General features: G+C 43.0%; 1 protein-coding gene across 1 annotated transcript in view; it reads right to left on the bottom strand.

Annotated features, from left to right (window-relative positions):
* Positions 1-500: 500 nt before the first annotated feature.
* The window catches only part of b3glctb (beta 3-glucosyltransferase b), a 36,694-nt gene continuing 13,517 nt past the window's right edge, over positions 501-23,677 (bottom strand). Inside the window, 9 exon segments of the mRNA XM_048181512.1 lie at positions 501-1,005; positions 8,469-8,667; positions 9,982-10,081; positions 15,106-15,205; positions 17,255-17,318; positions 17,411-17,483; positions 17,486-17,543; positions 21,313-21,411; positions 21,505-21,594. Of these exon segments, the coding sequence (XP_048037469.1) occupies positions 844-1,005; positions 8,469-8,667; positions 9,982-10,081; positions 15,106-15,205; positions 17,255-17,318; positions 17,411-17,483; positions 17,486-17,543; positions 21,313-21,411; positions 21,505-21,594 (945 nt within the window). The 3' untranslated portion in view covers positions 501-843.

The raw sequence follows: 23,677 nt of genomic DNA, 5'->3' as shown, positions 1-23,677 counted from the left end.
TGTCGCCATGTCGTCGAAACGCTGTTATTTTCATCCCGCAGTCCAATCACCGGATAAAATTGATAGGGTAAAATTAAAGACATGTTTACAATAACACTGAGCGCATGCATCTCCACGTTATGGTAAGAGGCGTGACCTTTCCGGGCAAGGAGCGCTAAGCTGCTGTCAAATCACAACACAGGAACCGCTGGCACAATCAGAACTCGTTACGTATTTCTGAAGGAGGGACTTCATAGAACAAGGAAGTCATCAGCCCGTTTTTATGACAGTGGAAACAGCGGTATACAGATAAGTAAATTATGTGAAAAATACTGTGTTTTTTTACACGCGAAACATGAACACATGTTATATTGCACACTATAAACACAATCAAAGCTTCAAAAAACCACGAAAAACAGGACCTTTAAATTACTCTGCCTAATGCCTATACACACGCATAGAGGCAGCTTAACAGCAAAATAATGTAATGGTGTAAATGGTGCATATAAGTATCTCAGCTTTCTTTAGAACAGATACAGTGATTTACATGTTTGCTGTACAAATAGATTTAACTGTCAAGAAGAGAGTAAACAAGTTTTAAGCTGCTTTAATTTTGATGATCAAATCAAACTCTCTGCATAATACCATAGAAGAATGCACTAAAATGTATCCAGTTTATCTAAAACCACAACTTCTGTTCATAACAGCATCACCACCATCATTTTGAATCAATTGTTTTCATCATTTTTGAATTCAACAAGAATATTTGGAAATTAATCGGATTGTGATTTTATGTTTTCTAGATTATCAAATGATTCAAATAAACACACACACTCACTCACTCACTCACTCCATAAGCTCCGTCTACAGTTCCTCTGTGGTTTTTGGGAGCGAGTGTGGTCTCCTCAGATTAGGCTCTATAAGCCAGAGCTGGTAGACAGCCACAGGGTTGATGTTCCAGTGTTTGTGGAAGGAGATTGGGCTCTGCCGAGCCAGAAGCTCTTTCACATAATCATCCGGTCGGCCCTGTGGTCAGAAAAGAGACCATGGATTATTTCAGCGGTTTCTCACAGCTCATACAGATGGAATCCAGATTATATAGATGCATCTGTGAGTCACTTATTGCCCTAATTGTGAACGCATAATCCTTTCTCAAATGTTACAAGTTCACCCAGAAATGAACATTCTGTCATCATTTGATTACCCTCATATTGTTCTTTCTTAAAGTCCCCCTGTGGTGAAAATCAAGTTTTTAATGTTGTTTATATGTCTATGTTGTGTTTTTAATATGCTTTAAGACAAACCATGTGCAAATTCATAAGTCAACACCATTGCTAAATATATTTTCTATTTAAAACTGCAGTGAAAAAAAGACTCAAACCCGCAGTTTGAAATCGCTAGTGTTTCTGATGTCACAAACTGCCAATTACGTCAATGTGCCGACGGGCTATAGCATATCAACCATGAGTGCTCTGAAGCAGGAGAGTCTCAAGAGAATATGAAGAGTTTGTTTCCAAAACGCAATAACTCCATTTTGATTAATTTGAGTAAAAAGGCATTTTCTTTACCAAGAAAGTGGCAAGATGAAAACCACTATTTTCTGTTTCAGACTTTCACATGGCATCTTTTGGTTATAAAAACATAAAAAATTCAAATCTATATTTTGATTTTTTTAAGTTTATTATTAAAAAGTATAATTTTTTTCCCCCAAAATGCAATAAATCCATAACACTTTTTTTTTTCAAAATGCAATTAATCCATCAATATAAAAGTTATTTTTCAAATTGAAAATACACAACAAAGTAAGTTGATTCACATATATGACAGAGTCTAAACTTTGCCAATATTTATCTTATATACAGACATTTTACTAAAAATACATTCAGCCGTCGCTCCCAAAATGAATTCAACGGGACATCTTGTTAATGTTATCAATTATATGTTATTACCGATTAAAGAGTATCGTACTCGGTTACTAACGTAACCTCGGTTCCCTGAGATACGGAACGAGTACTGCGTATGGGGAAAAGTCTCCCCTGGTCACTGAAGCCTTTTTCAATAACGCAGAGTAACTGCATCGTCATTGGTTCACTCATGAGAAGTTGTTGAACCAATGACGGCGCGGCATAGCTGCGCGACCTATGGCGAGAAGCGTGCGAATTTTCCCGCCGAAAGGGGCGAGGTTTAGTGCTATATAAGCGGGCGTTTCGCCGTAGGAAACCAGGCCATATCGACTGAAGCGACGACCCTGAAGCCGCAGCCTCGTGGCACGGCAAGTAACGCAGTACTCGTTCCGTATCTCAGGGAACCGAGGTTACGTTAGTAACCGAGTACGTTCCCTTTCGATACTTCACTCGTACTGCGTATGGGGAACGAATTCAACCACGCCGTGCCACGGAAGGGAACGACTGGACAAGTTTGGGACGCCAGGGGGGTCCACGAAACTAGTGAGAAGGCCGAAGCCGTCGAACCCAAGTTACACTACAAGAGGAGAAACTCCTGAACCGGTTTTGAGGCGGGGCTCAAAGAGGCCGCTGCATCACACCGATAGGACCCGAGCTTGCAAAGTCGGAACGTCCAACTGGTAAAATCTGACAAAGGTGGACGGCGAGGACCAGCCGGCCGCCTCACAGATGTCTTTGATAGAAACTCCACTGGACCAGGCCCAAGAAGAGGCCATACTTCTAGTGGAGTGAGCTCTAACTCCTATGGGGCAATCTGAGCCCATGGAGGAGTAACAAAGAGCTATGGCGTCAACAATTCAACGCGAGAGGCGTTGCTTTGAGACCGGAGACCCTTTGGTGCGGCCGCCACTGGATCTATGTTGCGTGCAGAGCACCAATCAACAAAGATTGACCATTTCTGGGCATAGAGACGTCTCGTAGACGGAGCTCTCGCCTGAGAGATGGTGTTCAACACGTCCCCGGGGAGGTTAACCGGCTCCCGTCGAGGGACCATAAGTGCAGAGCCCAAAGTTCTGGCTGTGGGTGCCAAATTGTCCTGTTCGCCTGAGAGAGAAGGTCCCGTCTCAGAGGAATGCCATGGGGCTCTCGTGGAGAGCCTGAACAGCTCTGAGGACCAAGCCTGGCTCCTCCAGAGCGGGGCCACCAGGAGGACTTTGTGCTCGTCTTCCTTGATTCATCTGATAACCTGAGGGATCAGAGCGATCGGGGGAAATGCGTAAAGAAGGGTGCTGGGTCAATGGTGGGCCAGCGCATCGTCCTTCTTCGAGAAATAAGTTGGGCAATGAGAATTGTCTTCTGAGGCGAAGAGGTCGATCTCTGCCTTCCTGAAGAATTCCCATATCGTGAGAACTGTCTGGGGGTGGAGCATCCACTCGTCTGAGGGGACATTGCTCCGAGACAGCATATCTGCTCCCAGATTGGTTTTTCCAGGAATGTGTGTCGCCCTGAGCGACAGAAACCTGGGTAGAGCCCATTCCAGAAGGCCCTCTCCAGTGTGCATAAGCGGCTGGACGAAAGACCTCCCTGGTGATTTATATACGACACCACCGTCATGCTGTCCGATTGGACTAGGACGTGGCGTCTCGTCAGGTGAGCCTGAAAGAAGTGAAGGGCACGAATCACTGCCAGCATTTCTAGGCAGTTGATATGAAGATGGCTCTCTTCGTGTGACCACGAGCCGAAGGCCGGTCTGCCCTCGCAAAGAGCGCCCCAACCTGAGTTGGATGCGTCCGTCGAGAGCACTGTCCTCCACGACGCCGCCTGAAGGGGTACGCCACGCTTGAACCACTCGGGGTTCAACCAGGGCTTCAGGGCTGATAGACAGGCCTGATTGACCTTGAGACAGAAGCGGCCATGCCGCCAGGCGTGGGGGGGGACCCGAAACTTCAGCCAGTACTGCAGAGGCCGCATCCGAAGAAGGCCGAGCCGTAGAACTGGGGAGGCGGAAGCCATCAGCCCTAAAAGCCTCTGGAAGGACTTCAGAGGAAGGTAGGCTTTGTTTGTGACGGAAGCCGCGAGCTGCTGAATGGCCAGAGCGCGCTCTGGCGAGACTACTGCCGTCATGCGAACAGAGTCGAAAACTGCTCCCAGGAACGAAATGCGTTGGCTGGGAAGCAGCGAGCTCTTGGATAGGTTGACCCTGAGACCCAGGCATTCTAGATGGCTGAGGAGCACAGATCTGTGAAGTTCTAGCTCTGCTCGCAAGTGGGCCAGAATGAGCCAATCATCGAGATAATTCAGAACATGGATTCCCATCTGTCTGAGTGGGGAAAGAGCCGCATTCATGCACTTGGTGAAAGTGCGAGGAGCCAGGGACAGCCCGAAGGGTAGGACCGTGTATTGGTAAGCCACACCCTCGAAGGCGAATCTCAAGAACCGCCTGTGGTGGGGGCTATCTGGATGTGAAAGTAGGCATCTTTCAGGTCCAGTGAGCAGAACCAGTCCTCGTGACAAATCTGTGCAAGGATCTGCTTCAGCGTCAGCATCTTGAACTTCCGTCTCATGAGGGAGCGGTTCAGGATCCTGAGATCTAAGATGGGTCTGAGACCGCCATCTTTCTTGGGGACCAGAAAGTAACGGCTGTAAAAGCCTGACTCGCTCTCTGGAGGAGAGACTATTTCTATAGCTCCTTTCCTGAGCAGCGCCAAGACTTCGGTTCGGAGAACGTGAGCGTTGTCCGAAATCACCGAAGTTTGAAGCACCCCGCCGAAGCGTGGGGGTCTTCGGGCGAACTGGAGCGAGTAGCCCTGACTTATGATCCCTAGGAACCACTTTGACAGCCCGGGGATGGCCCGCCAAGCCTCGACCCGGGTGGCAAGAGGTTGAATGACATCGGCTGACAGCCCGCCTGAGGGGGGGCTGTGCACCGGGGGAGTGGAAGAGGAAATTTGCCCTTTATTAGAAAAGGTAAAAATGTGTAGACGCAACATTTGTGGGCCCATCTGTAACACAGAGCATCATTCCCACGCCCGGATGTGAACGAGGCGGAGGGGAAACTGCGCAAAGGAGCTTTGGGGGTGGTCCGGCCGCAGCGAGACATTCTTCCGTCCTCTTCCTTCCTCTTAAATCAGGATGACTTAGGCATCACAGGGTCCAGCGCAATCTTGGGCCGGGGTCCCTGGCGTCTCGGGAAGGAGCGTCTGGCAGAGCGAGAGCGCTGGCAGACACTCCTTTGGCGGTGCTGCCTGGGAGGCAGAGGGGGCAGGCTTGCTCTGCTGAGCCGCCGCAGGCCTGGGTCGGCTTGAAGCAGATGCGGAGCTGGAGCGTTTTGGCAGGAAGTGTCTCATGGCCTGAGACGACTTCTGCGCTGCGGTGAATCGCTCGGTGAGACCTTCTACCGATGACCCAAAGAGACCGGAGGGCGAGACAGGGGCGTCTAAAAAGGCCATCTTATCCGCGTCCTTGATCTCGGTCAAGTTGAGCCATAAGTGGCGCTCTAAAACCACCAGGCTGACCATGGACCTTCCAATGGCCTGGGCTGTGGCCTTCGTGGCTCGCAGGGCTAGGTCAGTGGCGCTGCGGAGGTCCCTGAAGGCAGATGCATCCGTCCATAGAGCGGAGAAGCTTGGCTTGAAACACTTGGAAGATCGCCATAGTGTGGAGCGCCGAGGCAGCTTGGCCTGCAGAGGCGTAGGCTCGCGAAGCCAGGGTGGAGGTAGTCCTGCAGGGCTTTGAAGGAAGGGCCCTCTTAGATTTCCAACCCACAGCCGTGGGAGGACAGAGGTGAGCTGCCACTGCTTCATCCAGGGGTGGTGGGTGCTTGTAGCCCTTTTCTTCAGCGCCGTCCACAGTGGTGAGGGCTGAACGGTGCGTGGTGTGCAGGCGGACAGAGTTAGGAGCGCGCCATGACTTGGTCAGCTCCTCGTGTACCTCGGGGAAGAACGGGGCAGCATGTTGACGAGGGGCCTGGCGTCTTCCCGGCAGGAACCACTCATCCAGGCGGCTCCGTGACGGCTCTTCCGGCGGAGCCCAATCCAGGTCCAGCTGCTCCACAGCTTTAGAGAGGACGCGGAGAAGTTCGGCGTCCATGCCCGAGCCGTGTTCGATGGGCTCCAGCGGAGGCGGGGGGGCGGGGTCGTCCGACTCGCCAGCCCAGCCTTCTGCTTCGGAAGCCGCGAGAGACATAGACTCATCTAGCGGCTCTTCATCCGATCCACCGAATGAGACGAGGTCACTTGCGTATGCTGAGGGACGCTGCTCAGGGTGGGAGAATCTGACGGGCGACTGTTCTCTGGCGGGAGAGGGCGAGGCACGCTGGGGCTGGGCTGACGTGAGCTCGCTCGACTCCGGGCGCTGGGTCGCTCTACCCCGCTGTCTCTTCCTCGCAGGCTCGCAGCGGGAAGGGGACGGGAGGGCGCGAGCGGCGGGACTGCCTCCGGTGAAGAAAGCAACCCGCGAGCGCAGAGAGGCCAGGCTCATGCACTCGCAGTGCGGGCATGAGGCGTCAGTGAGCGCGGCTTCCGCATGGGGCTTACCCAGGCATCCAACGCACTCGTCGTGTCCATCGTTGTCCTGCAGAGGGGCTCTGCAGGTGTCACAGGAGTGACGTGGCATTTAAAAATGCCGGCGCCGTGAAAACAGCGATTGGGGGGCTCTTTAGAGCGCCGAGGACCGCGGAAGCTCTTTTAGAGCGGACGAATCCGCTAGAAATGCTCTTAGAGCGGTTATAGAACTGCGAGGAAACGCTCTCAGAGGGGGCGCCGGATGGCAGCAGGAGACGGCTGAGGCGGCGGCCGGAATGGGAAGCAGGCGGCAGGCGTCTAGAAGACGGCGCTCGGGGCAGTAGTCCACGAGGGCGCCGGCGCTGTCGTAGTCCGGCGGCTCAGCTGGGTCCGCTGCGAGGCCTCTTCAACGGCGGCGAGAGCTGCTTCTTCCAGGCGGCGAGCTTCTTCGGCTTCAGCGCGGAGATCAGCGAAGAGATGTGTAGTCGTCGCTGAAGGAGAAAGGACTGGTTTCCTACGGCGAAACGCCCGCTTATATAGCACTAAACCCCGCCCCTTTCGGCGGGAAAATTCGCGCGCTTCTCGCCATAGGTCGCGCAGCTATGCCGCGCCGTCATTGGTTCAACAACTTCTCATGAGTGAACCAATGACGATGCAGTTACACTGCGTTATTGAAAAAGGCTTCAGTGACGGGGAAAAAGGGAGACTTTTCCCCATACGCAGTACGAGTGAAGTATCGAAAGGGAACTGGTGCCACCGCACGGTTAAATAAACACATTTGCCGAGTACATTGGTATTAAAAGCGGCTTTTTAAAAAGTCTTCAATGTTTACAGTGGGTGGAATGGTGCGCTGTGATTGGTTGAGCGGATATATCGCGTTCTGCAGAAAAAGGAGACTGGCGTTTGTCGAGTTTTGGAAAGAAAGGGAGAAAACATTACAGAATAACACGACGGATATCGTATTTTGCGCAAAATTAATAAATGACTTTTCAATACCGACCAGATGCAATACTGATTTTGACGGAAACTCCATTTTTTTGAAAATGCCGTTTTGAAACCAAACTCTTCATATATCCCACTATCTTTTTCTGTTGATATGAAAAAAACATGGTTTGTGTAACATTAGCAACACATTAGCTGTTTAATAATGAAGTCAAGCAAAAGGCTAATCATATTAATTACTGTTATGTGTCCGACATTGTAAAAAGCGATACCACTGTGCAGCATTTACCTCAGTAAGTTCACAGAGTGGATCATTTGAGCTCGTGCGAGTGAGTGGGGAAGGGGCTAATTACCATATTCAGATACGCATATAATAAATGAGTCATTGTAAGGTATGAAGAAAAAAATTCACTGGAAATTTTTTTTTAAATGTGTCATTTGATGGTCAATGATGAATTTTAAGGGATAAAATTATTGACTACAGGGAGACTTTAAATGGAACACAAAAGAGGTAACTGGCAGAAAAAATGTCCTATCTGCTTTTTCCACACAGTGAATGGTGATGACACTAAAGTTCAAAATGGGGTCAGTAAGATAATCATCTATCATATGGCTTCAAAAGACTTGGAATATAGTGCACACGCTGTACAGACGACATTTATAATGCTTTTATGGTGCCTTTTTGTCCTTTTTGAGATTGACGGCCCCTAGTCCCTTTTTACTTTCACTGTATAAAAGAGAGTAATGTGAACATTCTTTAAAACATTTCCTTCCACAGAATAAAAATTGGTTTATGGTTTGGAACAGCATGACAACGAACAACTGATTATTTATGGGAAACTATTCTTTTAATTAACAATCAAATCCATAGAATTGATTGAGGCCCTATGGAATGCAAACCAAGCCGGTACAAGGAGATGATAAATAAATGAACCTGCCTTCCTGTTCGCTCAATTCTGATGTGAAATATATACAAGATAGCTATCCAGACTTGCACCAACATATTTCAACTAATTTGTTGTTCCACTTGGGTGCCAAAGTATGGTGACAATGAAAAAAATCTCTCCCCTTATAATTGTGTTTTTTTCTACAGTAGAGCAGCACAGAAAAACACAACATGTGCTTTGAGTATGTGTGTTACCTGATGGAAAAGTGGGCTGTGTGTGACCGGGAGCCCCAGTGTGGTCAGACACATCCCTAACACCATGTCATCGGGGGCATTGGAACTGTGCCAGCCGCAGCCACCTGCCAAAATATTCAGCACCACAACTCCACTGAAAACCATCCTGTAAGACCATTCAGATACTGAATAGCATAACAATTTATGACAGCTATCAATTTAAAAGGTTACATCATGTCCAGTCTCAAGTGTCAGTAAGTCACATTCACCTGTGCAAGTCACGACACCATTGTGTACCTACATTGCAATGGGAAGTCACTGTCTGCTAACTACAATGCTACAATTAAATAGAAACCACCTGAGAACAGTGACTAAGCACCATATTAGGACACATTGCACTAAACAGCAAAAACACAGGTAGCTTGCCACTAACAAACATCATTTCAATAAGATGTTCACATCTTCTGGAGATTGCCATTGAGTTACTATGCAGTAGCTAGTGTGTTACTGTGCGTATGCTAAGGGGATCTGCTAAGTGGTTTTTAATGTGTTGCTATAATGTGAGAACTATGAGAACTATTTCATGAAAAAAAAAAAAAAGTTATCATTTCCCTATCTCTGGGAGGACAAGTTGAAGTCTACTTTTTACTACTTTATGTGATGTTGTCTTATGCATGTCAGTAGGGTTGATCTTAAAACATCAATTCAGTTAACAACTGAATATAACAAGTGAATATTTATAGAAATAATAGCATTAAATTCTCTTACTGAGAGACACATTGTATGCAAGTTTCACGACCTTGCATACAATGCTTATAATGTCAAATTAGACCGTAAAATGGTCAACCCTGCTACCTTCCTGAAAATATTAAAATGCAATAATTTAATCTGAGATGGCACAGTGCAATTTACACTAAACACGCAATATACTGTAATATAAATAACAAACAAATATACAAATAAAAAAAGTTACAGCCTGTCACAAGTTTAAGTATCTAAGAGTTCAATGTGAAAGTTTTATGGTGTATTAAAGGTTGATAAATCTGTCTCACTGTGTTGTCTTGGGAGATAAAAAAGCACATATTTCACAAGAGAATATTCATTTTTTTCTTCTTTTTTAAGGTGAAACCTGGATATTTACAAGCCTTTAAAATGGCATGAAATACCCTGATTTTCCTCTCTTATTGAGGTTTGAGATATTCCAGCTCCTTTAATGAGGTGTATTAAAGGAGAAGAATATCTATGGGTGTAATTTGTAAGCACAGAGACTTCACAGCCATGTGAAATTCCTTGCAAATTTTGTTCCGATTTCAGCATCGTGACCTTATGTGCTTTTCCACACAATGAGAGTATTTTTGTGTAGGTGTACTTGGTTTTCAGGTTTGTGCCAGACTGCTGAAATACATAGGATAGTGTATTTCCCATTAAGCATAATCATCTTAATGCATCTGAAGTCCTATTTGTCTAGTAATAAGTCCACTCAAAGTCAGGTCTGATGACACATTTTCATCAGGTGTAAAGAAATGCCATTCACCTGATCATTGTGTCGTCATCCACTATAAGTAAGCAAGGTGCTTGTGTTATTGCCCCATTCGCAAACTTTCTCAGGATAGCAAATGTTTTTGCACAGTGCCCTGTAAATGCAAGTGTAACAAGTTTGTAACTCATCTAGACAAGCCTCTGGACTGTGTTCCTGTAATATGTTGTTAGAAATAAGAAGAGAATAGCTGATGAATGAACTGGAGTCATGCAACTCTTATCCATCTTTATGTTCTGTCCAAGAAGTCAGACATAAAGAGTTCTTGTTTCACTTGCATGGGGTCTGTTTCACTGCAAAAACCTGCATCTTATTCAGTAATCACCAGGTGATGCAGACATCTGAAAAGTAGGGAGGTGGGCCCTTATAAACCTTATGGCTCATGAATATTAATTAAACTGCATAACATTCACCCAATAGGAGTAAAGATTAGCATAATAATTGGTGCTATAGAGTGGTGTAGTGATGAAGTCATGGACTTGGAAGACTAATTTGCCAATGGTTCCCTCAAGATTTTTCTATAGGTTTATATAATGGGGTTTTCAATTTATGAGTACAATAAGGTCTGTGGTAAACATAATTTATGTAAATTACTCATACCACAAACATTCTTAGTTACTTATTAGAAACATAACATTTTTAAAATAAGCACAGCATAAAAAATGGTGTGTGTAATTTATGTAGAACAAAACGTTGAAGTATTATCTATGTTTGCCACAAACCTTATTTTACTAAAAAATTATATAATATAATATTAAACAATAATATAATATTTTTAATAAAAAAAAAAACTTTATAAAAACCCATAGGAAAATCATGATTGAACCAGTGGTGAATTAGTCTTCCAGGTTTTGTATTCATCCCTGCACAACTCTATTTATTCTAGAATTACCGCTTACCAATTGGTACAAATTTATTGATCTTAAAGGTGCTAAAGAGGATCTTTTCGTCGACTGAGAAACAAAAGACTGTTACTGAGTTTTTGAAATGAGCGCATGCGTAAGAATTTCAAGGGAACGCCTCCCAAAACTCGTGCACGAGTGTTTACCACCGGCATTCGCTGTGTCGTGTTAGAGGATTCATTATGTCGGACTCACCGCAGGTAACTCATAATCTGCAGTTGTTACTCCTGTCTCCTGACAAAAACATTGCATGCGGCGCCTGTGGAGTGTGGAAAGTTACTGGAGCGCGCAGCCGCGCTCGTCTCTCACAAGGAACGTCATGGCAGTGATTGACAAGCCAGAGGGCCAATGGTTTACGCGATTGGCTGATGTTTTTAAGGCCCTACCTCGTGCACAGATGATGTATATTAATATTATTCCTTTCAGTGCACCTAATAAATAGTCTTTTATCAGTTAGTAAAAACAGTTTCAAGTAATATTGCAAAAATGTATAAAGCAAAACATCCTCTTTAGCACCTTTAAATCTTTTTTTTTTTTTTTTTTGCTTTTTGATACATTTTTTTTATTGACATTCTAGTCCGCACAAACAGTGTTTCAAATAAATTTAATCAACATCAAAGCATTCATAATAAACTAATCATGTGTAATGAGTAAACACAATAAAGCCAACTGGACCGCAACTGTAATTGCATTCATGTTGGAGCGCAGCCCACAAGGCTTTCAGCTCTGACAACTGGTTGAAATCATAAGCTTGGCCCACAGCTCTAGCTATCCAGCTCTATGACCCTCTTAGAGGTTTAACCAGGCATGAACTACAATAAACAGCAACAATACCACCTTTGTTGTTCATTACAAATACTTTCCTATGACTTTTGGTCATTTTCCCCAGTTAATAGGATAGAACAGAGGAGAAGTAGTGGGAAACATCTGGGAGAACAGATTAGGAAATGACCTGCGCCAGATTCAAAAGCTTGAGTTGCTTGCTGTGCAACATGTCTGGCCCTTCCATTCCTTCATATTACATTGGAATTTTTCTGATTCTGAGCCAAACACTTTCAGGATAAAATTGCAGAGGAATGCATTGGAACAAGAAAAAAGGAAGTCAATCATAAAATCAATGCAGGAAAATCCATTAAAGGCTTGCAACTGTTGGTTGAAAATAAACCCCGCTGACTGTGCTGTTATATAGACATATTCCCACTTTCCTGTGGTCCATTACAGGGTATGAAAGAACCACAAGGATTAGATTTAGTGTGGTTTATAAAGCACTAACCTTCTGGCCATCAAAGATATGCAAGAAGAGAGGCCACATCAGTAAAATTGCATGATTTTCACCCAAGAACTCAGGGGTGAGATGGAGCAGAGGATTCCTTCTGCTCAGGTCCAGGAGGTTAATGGTGACTCTGTGACACTGGGAGGACAAGTAAAAGAGTGGTATAACAGAGCAAAAGAGGGAAAGAGAGGTGGTACAAAAGCTTTGCAGCACCATTGAAAGAGAAGCTCTCATATGGCAGTCAAATGAAAAGGTCAGCAAGACACAGGCTGAGAGATGGGGAGAGGACAGGAGGAGGACAGAACATAACATACTGAAAGAAGCTCCGGAACACAGACTCTCTGGATCTGTGGGAGTAATGTCTGTTCAAAGCATTACCACAGCACAGCTGACTGAGTTCTCCTCTACACACACACACACACACACACACTCAAGACAAGACTACTCACTCCCCCAGATGCTTAGCTCCTCATTCTGGTGCAGAGACAAAGAAACAGAGAGGGGTGCAGAAGTCTAATTTAGGGGACTGGTGTTGAGAGTCCTCAGGGACAATATTCTGAGCTCTTTCATCATTAGCAAAGTTCCTGGAGATGGAAACTGGATAAATGAGGTTATTGAGTTTTGCCACTAGCTAGAGGGACCTGGGGAGAATGAAGAATGTCTTGAGGCTGACGCTGCAGCCATATTATGTGTTTAAATTAGTATCCTGAATGTCCCGATGTCCCATCTATCTATCTATCTATCTATCTATCTATCTATCTATCTATCTATCTATCTATCTATCTATCTATCTATCTATCCATCTATCCATCCATCCATCCATCCATCCATCCATCCATCCAACTTATTTAGAAGTCCATTAACAATTGTGCGTAAACAGACTGCAAACAGAAGCAACCAATGCCCCATCCATTAGGCTTGACACAGTAAAGCCATGAATAAAACAAATTCTCTGCCTTTTTAAAGTTTTCCATAAAACAATCCATGGCAGTTTTGCACATCACAGTAAATCTGCAAAGACAATAGGGAATGATCAGTCCATTGAATGTTTCATTTCGGAGACCTTGTACTTTTCTATGGTTTCGGGTCGCAGGTGGAGACAATGTGAGTCATGTTCTTAAAGGATACAAGGACATTTTGACAATGCGAAAATGTGTTTTTTTTTTTCAAATCCCACTTGTAATGGTTCTTTTCACAGGCATATCCCTTGTATGAGTTCAGACAGTGCAATTTAGTTGGACAAGCTGATGCTCGTCTGAGCACAGTAATTGATTACAAACCTTATATTAAGGAGTGGCTGCAAGTTCCTCAGAGATTGTGAAGGATAAGAATTACAAAGAATTAAGACAGAATTACATTTACTTGAGACTATAACATCCATCTGAAAGACCAGTAAGATAAGCAATACATCATATAAAGTTAATATATTAAAATATCCTGCACTGCACTGATATTTATGATCTTTTTAACCCCACACAAATTTTGTAGCATTTAATGCTGCCTCTAGACTGTTTATGAAATCAAACCCTAAACATACCGGTAATCATGCAAATCAGTGCAATTACTGCTGACCAGCTGCAAAATGGAATTTATCCTGGAATATAAAACAGCATTTATACCTGTCCTATTATACAGTAGAGACCAGAAAGGGGGACTGGGGAGAGAGTTGTAAATGTTTGAAAGTACAATGTTTCTGTAAAGCCACAATGGAACTTTGTGGGCCTACAATAAATAAAATCTATTCACTGTCACTTAAAGATGTGTGGGCTGAGATGGGAAGCTCTGACAGCTGTAATTATTCCCTTTTATTATTGTTTATCTGTAATCCTCCGGAAGCATGGATTGATGGGCTCTTTTGTGCTCTGCTAAAGCGCAATGGCTTTACTTCTTTTTTTTTTTCAATCAAGACTGAATGATCCAATCCATCTAAAACACACAGTTGTTCATTATCTAATTTAAATAAAAGCTAACCTAAAAAAAACAACCAGTCATACATATTTATAACAAGCAAAGGTTTCTCAGTTTGTAGATGTAAATAAATGTAGTGTATCTTACAGTATATATGGATGGCAGTGATGAAGCTGAGGTGAAATGTGTAATTTCTGCATAATAATAATAATAAAAAATATTAATAAAAAAATGTATTTTTAGTTCATATTAGTTCAGGATGTGAACTAAACTCAAGTGAACATGTACAGCTTTTATATTAGAATCTATTATTACATGCAGAAAAGAACATTGACCAAAATAAATAAATGCTGTAAAACTACTGATCATTATTAGTTTAAGTTAAACATTGTGTTACCTAAAATGCACAGACTTTCACCAAGTTTGGTAGTGGTGATCCAGTGATGATCTTTATCTTATTTGAAGAACGGCTGACTACACCCACCTCTATCTCCATGAAATCTTTGACATGTTTTAACAGCAACAAAGATGTCCTCTTTTGCACAGGGTTTCTCTATGAAGAACATAACAGATATTTCAAGCAGTTCGGTGTCTGCTACCATCAAAGCCTGGGTGTTACAGTATAAAACCAGAGTACCTCCTGTTCCTACTTTAAGACGTAGTAGGACTTCCATTAAATTATTACAGAATGTCTGTGTGTCAGCTCCGAGAGGACACTTTGTAAAGGTGGTTCAGTTTAAGGAATTTGAACTCATAGGCTTTTGATTATTATTCAAACCCAGAAAGAACAGCAAATGCGAGACGCCACAAGCAGGAATTTGGCGTTCACTTTTGAAGGCTGTCATTTATTAGGGCATTAAAGCAGGGAACTGCAAAGACAACTGACTGCGCGATGTTAATCTGGTTTGAATTTCTCTTGGCAGTCTCTTCTGAACAGAACAGTTTGTCATAGTTTCATTATTTCACATGGCTGAGAGCTTTTATAAATCTCTTTATACAATTGTAGGAGGTGCATTAGTGTTTATGGTAGGTGTTGACAGTTGTCTCCTGTGGAGGATGAGTTGTGCCGCTCTGAGCAAAACTCCTTCACCGCAGTCAAAGCAGGTCCCCTCCCTTCCTCCCAAATGTGGAGGGCAATCTGAAACATCAATAAGTGGAGCAAAGCATGACTTATTGTACTCCATCAAGGAATCAATGACTATTAGAAGAGTTGGAATAAAGAGAAAAGGTGTAATTAAAACACACAAGTTAAGCACTTCAGAGATCAGAGAAAGAGAGTGTAGTTCCTAAACAGACAGTTCACCCACAAAACAATCTGTCATCAATTGTTAACCCTCATGTCATTTCAAACCTGGATGACTTTATTATGTGGAACATGAATCAAACTGCCAAAGTCACGCCCCCCAGTGAACCATTGAAATTTCAAAACACGTACAACATGTTCGTTACAACATGTAACGAAGCCTTGTGTTACTGAAATCACATGACTTTATGAATCTTTTGTTTCGATTCAGTGGTTCGGAGCGCCAAAGTCACATGGTTTCCGTAAACGAGGCATTGTTACGTCATAAGTCTTTTGAAATTTCAATGTTTCACCACTGGGGGGCGTGACTTTGGCAGTTTAAAGGTGCCCTAGAACTTCTTTTTAAAAGATGTAATATAAGTCTAAGATGTCCCCTGAATGTGTCTGTGAAGTTTCAGCTCAAAATACCCCATAGATTTTTTTTTATTCATTTTTTTAACTTTCTATTTTGGGGCATCATTAACTATGCACCGATATATAGGTTGCGGCCCCTTTAATTCTCGTGCTCCCCCTCCCCCGGAGCTTGCGCTTGCCTTGAACAGCATAAACACAGTTTACACAGCTAATATAACCCTCAAAATGGATCTTTACAAGATGTTCGTCATGCATGCTGCTTGCATACATCGGATCATGTAAGTGTAGTATTTTTGTCTGACTATCACCAGACCAAGCTCAATTTAAAATTGAACATTGGTCTGGGGAGTTTGCTATGTATTTTTATATTTATTATATATGTATGTCTTTTCCATGTACTGAACTCTTGTTATTCAACTATGCCAATATAAATTCAATATTTAATTTTAGGGCACCTTTAATACACGCTCTTTGATGCTTCATGAAGCAGTGTTTTGAACTCGCCCATCACTAGATATTGTTGAAAAAGTAATTATTTTGTTTTGTTTTTGTGCACAAAAAGTATTCTCGTTGCTTCATAGCATTAAATTTGAACCACTGTAGTCACGCTGACCGTTTTATCGATGTCTTTTAATACCTTTCAGGATCTCAAAAGATGCAGCGTCATCGCTGCTTATGTGTGGATCAGACACCCTCGGATTTAATCAAAAATATCTTAATTTGTGTTCTGAGGACAAACAAAGGTCTTACAGGTTTGGGACAACTTGAGGGTGAGTAATTGATGACAGAAATTTCATTTTGAACTAGGGTGAACTAACCCTTTAATCTCATTCTTGAATTTAATAAAAGTATTTTTATAGTGCAGACCTTTTTGCTTTTTTATACTGATACATAGGTCTTAGCACCTAATTAGCTGGAACTATCCCTTTAAGAACAAGACATATGCCAGTCAGTAAGACCAGAGGGTTTTGAGCAGACTCTTAGAGTACTACATCAATAGAGATCACAAAAGTAGCACTGAGAGTTCTCTCTGGAACATACAGTCTCATTTTTATCAGCGAGAGAGAGAAGTGATTGCAAGAGAATAGAAGTGAGAGAGAGTCTTTCAATGTCACACAATTCAAAGCCATTTAATGATGACAGTTCCTCCATAGAAATATCAGTGAGAATTTATATACACACAGATATTCCCATATCTATGCAGATGGCAAATTATTTCAACAGGAGATGCCAGACACCTTGAATTGAGATGTGGCACTGAAGGGAGTATAGAGAATGCGCATTATATAAGCTGAAAAGAGCTGAGATGAGACATCTGAAGAGGGGGGGAAAAATATCCATTATGTGTCTAGGTCACTTTGGAAAAAAAATATTTTGTTGAGATGCTTTCAGAAAGATTTCTAGCTGATGTATTAGAGCAACTTCCATTGCAAAATAATGAATAAATAACAAATAAACAAAAAGATCAAATGCTACCGGCATATGTAAAAGAACTCCATTTACATAGAAATATTTTGTGATCTTTCTCACCTCAAGTTGAAGGTCAATTGTGAAATCCGATTTAGGCGGCTCATAATTTATTAGTTCTGCAGTTCTGAGACACCAGACCAAATAATATCTGTATTAAAAGTCTAAAGAAGCAGCTTGCAGCAAAGGTACACAAGAAGCACAGAGATGAAATCTGACCACTTAGCCAGGGGGCAGCTGAGGGCCCAGCCAGCCATGAAGTCAGGGAAACTGAAGCTGTAGGGGTCCTCTAAAAAGCATAGTGGTGAATAATGGTTGGCTCATCATCATGAAGGGGTCTGCCCAGAAACCACTCCAGGAGAAAAGACACTCAGATATAAAAAAAAAAAGAAAAAAAGAAAAAAGGATTGATGGATTTGGTTTAATCTACTAAGTCTTGTTTCAGGCTGCTCTTTAAAAGGGTGGTATAATGCCATTTTTACCAGATGTATAAGAAGTCTCTGTCTCAGATATATTTTTATAGCATGCTACATTTGTCACTTTTGAGGGTGCTCCATTTTTCTCCTTTGGAGGACACATTTCAAGCTAGGAAGGCAGCAAGGCACGTCCGAATCCAATGTTAGCTTCACTTTCTGTTTCCTGAGATACCTTCATCTGATCGATTTCTGAAGGCAGCACAGATGTATCCTTCACTGCCTTTGATATCACACAATCCTGTACGTCCATTCTGTGACTGTTGAGCTAGAAAATTAAAGATGGCATCCGAAAGTTGAGTTTGCTGGTCAGTTTGTGTGTAAATGTGTGTTTTTGAGCAACATTTTCCACTTTTGATGTAATTTCTAATGAGAAATTACTACTATAGTAATTAAATAGTTCTCACCAAAGCTTGCGCTATTTTGCGGTAGATCATTAAACTGTTATGCTGCCTCAGAAGTCTGTCCGAAATCAGTTTTGTGAGGTACCTTAATGTACAAATGCTGCCTTACAAGTCATTGCCTGATAGGGCAGCGAGGCAACAAGTCAGCTTCCTAAGTTTTCGGATGCAGCCACAGTGTTAGCAGTGCCGATTACCTCACGCAGTCTCACTGAAAATGTCATAAACTGTTCAGCCTTTTATGTTCAAACCGAATTCGGACAAAGATGGAGAGACTCGAGAAGAAGCGACAACATGTGGAATGCAACAGGACGTTTCTGAATGGTTAGTTGCTTAATTTATGTAGCTGTAACGACTGAGACAAATCAGACACAATTATTTGTTATAGTTAACCAATAATTGTTTAAAGCACTCTGGGGCCTGTCCCCCATCCCCCGAGAAGTTCTTAGTTACAAGTTTTATTGTGCTAAAGAATGTGGTTGCCACATTGAGAGCAGAGAAGAGACACATGAAAACGTGCATCTTTCCTGCATTATCCCCACATAACACAGACTCTCTTGCATTAATGTATAGACAGACTGTTCTATAAATGAACATGCACATCCCCAGGAAATGGTATCCATTATTACCGTTGCTATATTACACTCATTGTATTCACATGTTTTATGATACATTTAAGGTAACTTCAATTATGTCGTGTTTAGTGTCTATGGGTTCGTATCGAGAAGATTTAAATGCTTGTGTATGCGGTATGTCCATACCTGTGCAACACATCAGTATTACAAGAATCTTTAATAGTTCTTCTTCAAAAACTCAGCCAGTTAATCTTGCTCGGTCGTAAGAGCCCTGGCAGGAGGTGTGTTGTCGCCCGGAAATACAACATCTTCATTGGCCCCATCATCTCTAAGAGGTTGGACTTTGACCAGAGGTTAAAAGCTAGAGAACAATGCCACTCCTTCTCTTTCCTTGCTTCTTGGACAACTGATCAGACCCCTCCTTGCTGCAGGCCGCTTCAGGCCAAGGCCTGTAGGCCTAGGGCTGCAGGCCTTGGCCTACAACCCAACCATGTGCTCATCATCCGACGCAGAAGATACTAGCAACACCTTCAGACGAAATCACCAAGATTTCTCCTCAGCCTGCAGATCCGATGCTCCTCAACCTAAAGGCATCTTGCAAGTATCGTACATTTGAACACTAAACAGCGATTTAGTATTGATTTGTAAAACTTACCTTTGTCAGCAAAGGTGTTTTATTGCTGATGATTCCTTTCCAGATTTTCCATTTTTTCCTATAGCTCTATCAACAGTTCCACTTCCGGTTCAACTCTATCATTGCTCATTCTTACTTACGTATGTGTGTGAGACCTTTGTGTATGTTATGTGTTTGTTAGTTTAGTTATGTGTTTGTGAGTTAGTTAATAAAGATTTTGCACAATAAATGTTTGGTTCTGCAAATAAATTGCCTCTTAAGTGATTTAGATCCTGACTACATGCTCTGAGTAGTACTGTACAATAAGAATGTTATTTTTCCATAACCTGGAAATTAACATTTCTTAGAATTAATAAACAAGCAACACTAAGTGTTCACTGGACGAACAGGTTAATTGATTGTAATATTAATCTTAATGTAGCTACATCCAGTTAATCTGATTAACGGATTTACATATTCATAATTAATCATAATTAATAATCATAATGAGTTATGAATAATTATGAATATTTCCCCTTTGAGTTAATTCGCTACATAACTGATGTGGGATGTCTTAAAGTCATTGATTAGCATATTCAGTCATGATAATCTATAAATCGCTCGTGTGGGAACTGCTGTTAGATGCCTATGCTGCATGAAGAAAGAACAGGTATAGTTTAGTTAAATACGGTTATAACTTATGTTGGCATCTTGCTTTTATGACATGGTATTGCATTTGTTTTATGTACTGTATTGCAATAACATGGCCTCATCCCCTTTGTTGCATGTTCTCGGGGCAGGGTTTATGTACATTTTAGGGTTAGTGATGTCACCAGCCCGGGAAGAAGCTCATTGTAGTCCCTACCAGCTATATGTTGTAGTCCTTAAACAGAGAATTCTTTAAAAGAAAATATCTTGCTTTCCTTTGAACTTTGAACATCGTAACTTTGCAGATGTTTTTATGCTCAAACAGCAACATTACACACTATAACGTTAAAAAACGTGTTTAAAAAAGTGATATCATATCACCCCTTTAATTTTCTCCCTACTGCATGGGAGTCAGACGCTCTAACAAGGAGGCTAATGGCTGCAACAACTAGCGTCAGTCGCTAGAGCATCTCTTGAGATCAGGGGAGTGAGGTTGACATGCACAGCACTTACCAGTCTACGTCTGTTACGTGAACAGTATTTAAATGTTTTAAACAGCATTATGAATCAGTGTTTAAATATGTTTTTAGTACATTAATGGATCTTGAGAGAGGAAATGTCATTGCTGGCTATGGAGGCTCATCGAATTTCAACCAAAATATCTTAATTTGTGTACCGAAGATCAAAGAAGGTGAGTAATTAATGACAGAATTTTCATTTTTGGGTGAACTAACCCTTTAAGGACACCTAATATAAAGTGTGATCTTGTTAGTTTATGGAGTAGTAGCACTTTGAAAGGATCTACAGATTGTAAGATTAAATTCACATGGCCTAAATAACATTATCCAAGAGATTGTGGCACAACATTTTGTTCAGTAGCAAAGAATATATTAACAGGGAGGACAGACCAGCCAGTCCCGTTTATAATTTCTGACTGTGTAAGATCTAAACATTTGTGTGTAAAATCCAAACCTGTGATGCCCTCACATTAGATTTTTTTATTTATTGACATAGCATTATGTTTAGATCTCTAGGGTAAAAATTTTACCGGTGACATTTCACACAATCAAGAAACAATTTATAAGAGGATTGATCCCTGAAGGCTCCCTCTCAGCAGCTGATGATTGGATGTCTGAAGTTAAAGTAGCATAGAGCATTTCAAGTGCTGTGTGTCCACAGAGTGAAAAGGACATTTGGCTGAGAAAGTAAATGTGGGTAAAACTATTCAGTTGCTTACTGAAATTTTGCACGTCCAGTCTCAGTGACATGATTTATGTTCAGAACCTCAACCAATGACATGCTCTTTTAGTTTTCCTGATCCATATACAACAATTATTGCTGCAAGAATGCCACAGTAAACCAGGCATGAAGAAGACTTTTGCAATAACAATAGCTGAAGTCTGCCACTCACCTGTCTTGTGTTGAATTTGCTCATCACCTGCATAAGGTTGTGCAAGTTCACGATGGTCTCTTCCTCCAAAGACACAATCCACAAAGATGTTTGGCAGAACTGTGAGGCAAGGCTGAAAACAAGAACAACAAGCATACAGCTGCATAAAATGTGATTAAGACAACCTTGTGAATAAACACTCATAATTCTGACGTCCAGAGGTGGAGTGCATTTTGTATCATGAACGCTCCATTTTCCATCATAATCTGACAGCTTGTGTAGGAGCACAATATCTGGTGAACTCTGCAATACAGCAAAAAATCTACATCTCAAATTAATTTATTCATTAAATTATTATTCATAACTCAATGCATTCTGAGAGTTGATACTGATTAAGGAACAAGGTATGTCCTCATGCAGGTACTCAGTGACAGAATTACCATTGAAAGCTGCCAGGTACACTCTAAAAATGAATGTGATTTTAACGATAAAAAAAAAAAAAAAAATTAACAGTTAACAGTAAGTTCCTGTATTATATACAGGAAAAAACTGTAAAAGCTCTTACCAGACATTTTATTTAATTATCACAGTAAAATGCTGTATTTTTTTTTTTTACAACTTTTAGAAGTAAAAAAGACAAAAAAAAAAAAAAAAAAAAAAAAAGTTTAATTTAGTCAAAAACAGTAAATTAATATTCCCACAATTCTGTCACACTCCACAAGTATTTTGTTTAAATAATCATGTTTCTTAATAGTTTTTATCAGTTATGTACATTGGGGTTTTAATGAATGTTTATTGCATTATGTAAGTGTTGTGGGTTACCATGATGGTGTTTTGCGTTTATGTGAATGACTCTGCACCATCTTTATATTAGTATACTTCAGCTCATGGAAGAGTTACTTATATATTCTTCATGTGGCTTTCTCTTTTACCACTTGCATTATGGTGGTTGTCAGTATATGTTAAAGGTACAAAACAGATTTTAGCAGTAGTACACATTGTTGAATTTACTGGTTTACATTAAAATTCTCTTTTTTGTAAATTACAGTTTGTTCTGTAAATGTGTTTACAGTTTCTGTATTTTTTACAAAATTATTCTGGCAATCACAGGGTTACAGTGGGTATGTGCTGGAGAGATGAAGCGTTCACGGAGATCCACAAACAATAGACTTTAATGAATATAGAACAGCGTAACACAATACACTATAAACACAACAGAGAACGGACAAGGAGTGAAGGGAGTGAGTCCATATATATATAGGCAGTGATGATGATTGAGTCCAGGTGAAGATGAGTGCTGATGGGGAGAAGACGAGGGAAGTGAGTGCAGGTGTGGAGAACAGGAGGATTATGGGAAATGGAGTTCAGGAGACAAGGGAACTGTGACAGTACCTCCTGTCACAGGGGGGGTGGGCGCCCTGGAGACCTCACGCAGGTGCAGGGAGAGGAGCGGATGGACACTGAGGTCTCCAGGGCGGATCAGAGGTCGTGGACGACCATGGCGGGTCAGGGGTCTTGGCAGGCCATGGCGGGTCAGGGGCTGAAGGCGGCCATGGCAGGTCAGAGGCCGTGGGCGGCCACGGCGGGTCAGGGGTCTTGGCAGGCCACGGCGGGTCAGGGGCTGAAGGCGGCCATGGCGGGTCAGGGGCCGTGGGCGGCCATGGCGGGTCAGGGGCCGTGGGCGGCCATGGCAGGTCAGGGGCCGTGGGCAGCCATGGCAGGTCAGGGGCTGTGGGCAGCCATGGAGGGTCAGGGGCCGTAGCTGACTTGAAGACGAGCCCAGGCGGTGCTGAGGGGGTCGGTGGGACATGGCGATGCCGACGGCTCAGACGACCGAGGTGCAGGCGGGGTTCCGGAAGGCCGCAGAGGAGCCAGATCGACGGACGACCGAGGTGGAGCAGGAGGGAGTGAGGAAGCCAACAGAGCCAGAGGGACGAAGGGACGAGGTGGAGTCCTGGTCGAGGATGCTGGAGGTGGAGACCTAGGAACCCCTGGCCTCGTGGTAGTTGTGGCCTGAGGGGATGATGTATGGAGGCAGATGGGAGGAGGTGGGAGAGGGAGGCAGGGAGGGGACACAGATTCAGCAGGGGCTACTAGCTCGGCGGTGGAGGCTGGAGCAGAGGGCTCGGCAGCGGCGGCTGGAGCAGAGGGCTCGGCGGCGGCGGCTGGAGCAGAGGGCTCGGCGGCTGGAGATACTGGCTTGGTTCAAAAGTCTATTAGCCAAGCCGTATCACTTGGAGGCTTGTGTGAGGCTGGAGCGTGCTCGGAGAGGGCTGGAGCAGCAGGCTCGTAACAGGCTGGGGCAGCTTTTTTCCTCCTCCTCCGCCTTCTGGACCCAACGGAGGAGTGTGGGTCCAGCGTGGAACTGGAAAGTAGTTCACTGGAG

The sequence above is a fragment of the Megalobrama amblycephala genome, linkage group LG2 (assembly GCF_018812025.1).
Source record: "Megalobrama amblycephala isolate DHTTF-2021 linkage group LG2, ASM1881202v1, whole genome shotgun sequence".
Taxonomy (NCBI): Eukaryota; Metazoa; Chordata; class Actinopteri; order Cypriniformes; family Xenocyprididae; genus Megalobrama; species Megalobrama amblycephala.
This window is presented reverse-complemented; position numbering and strand designations above follow the sequence as displayed.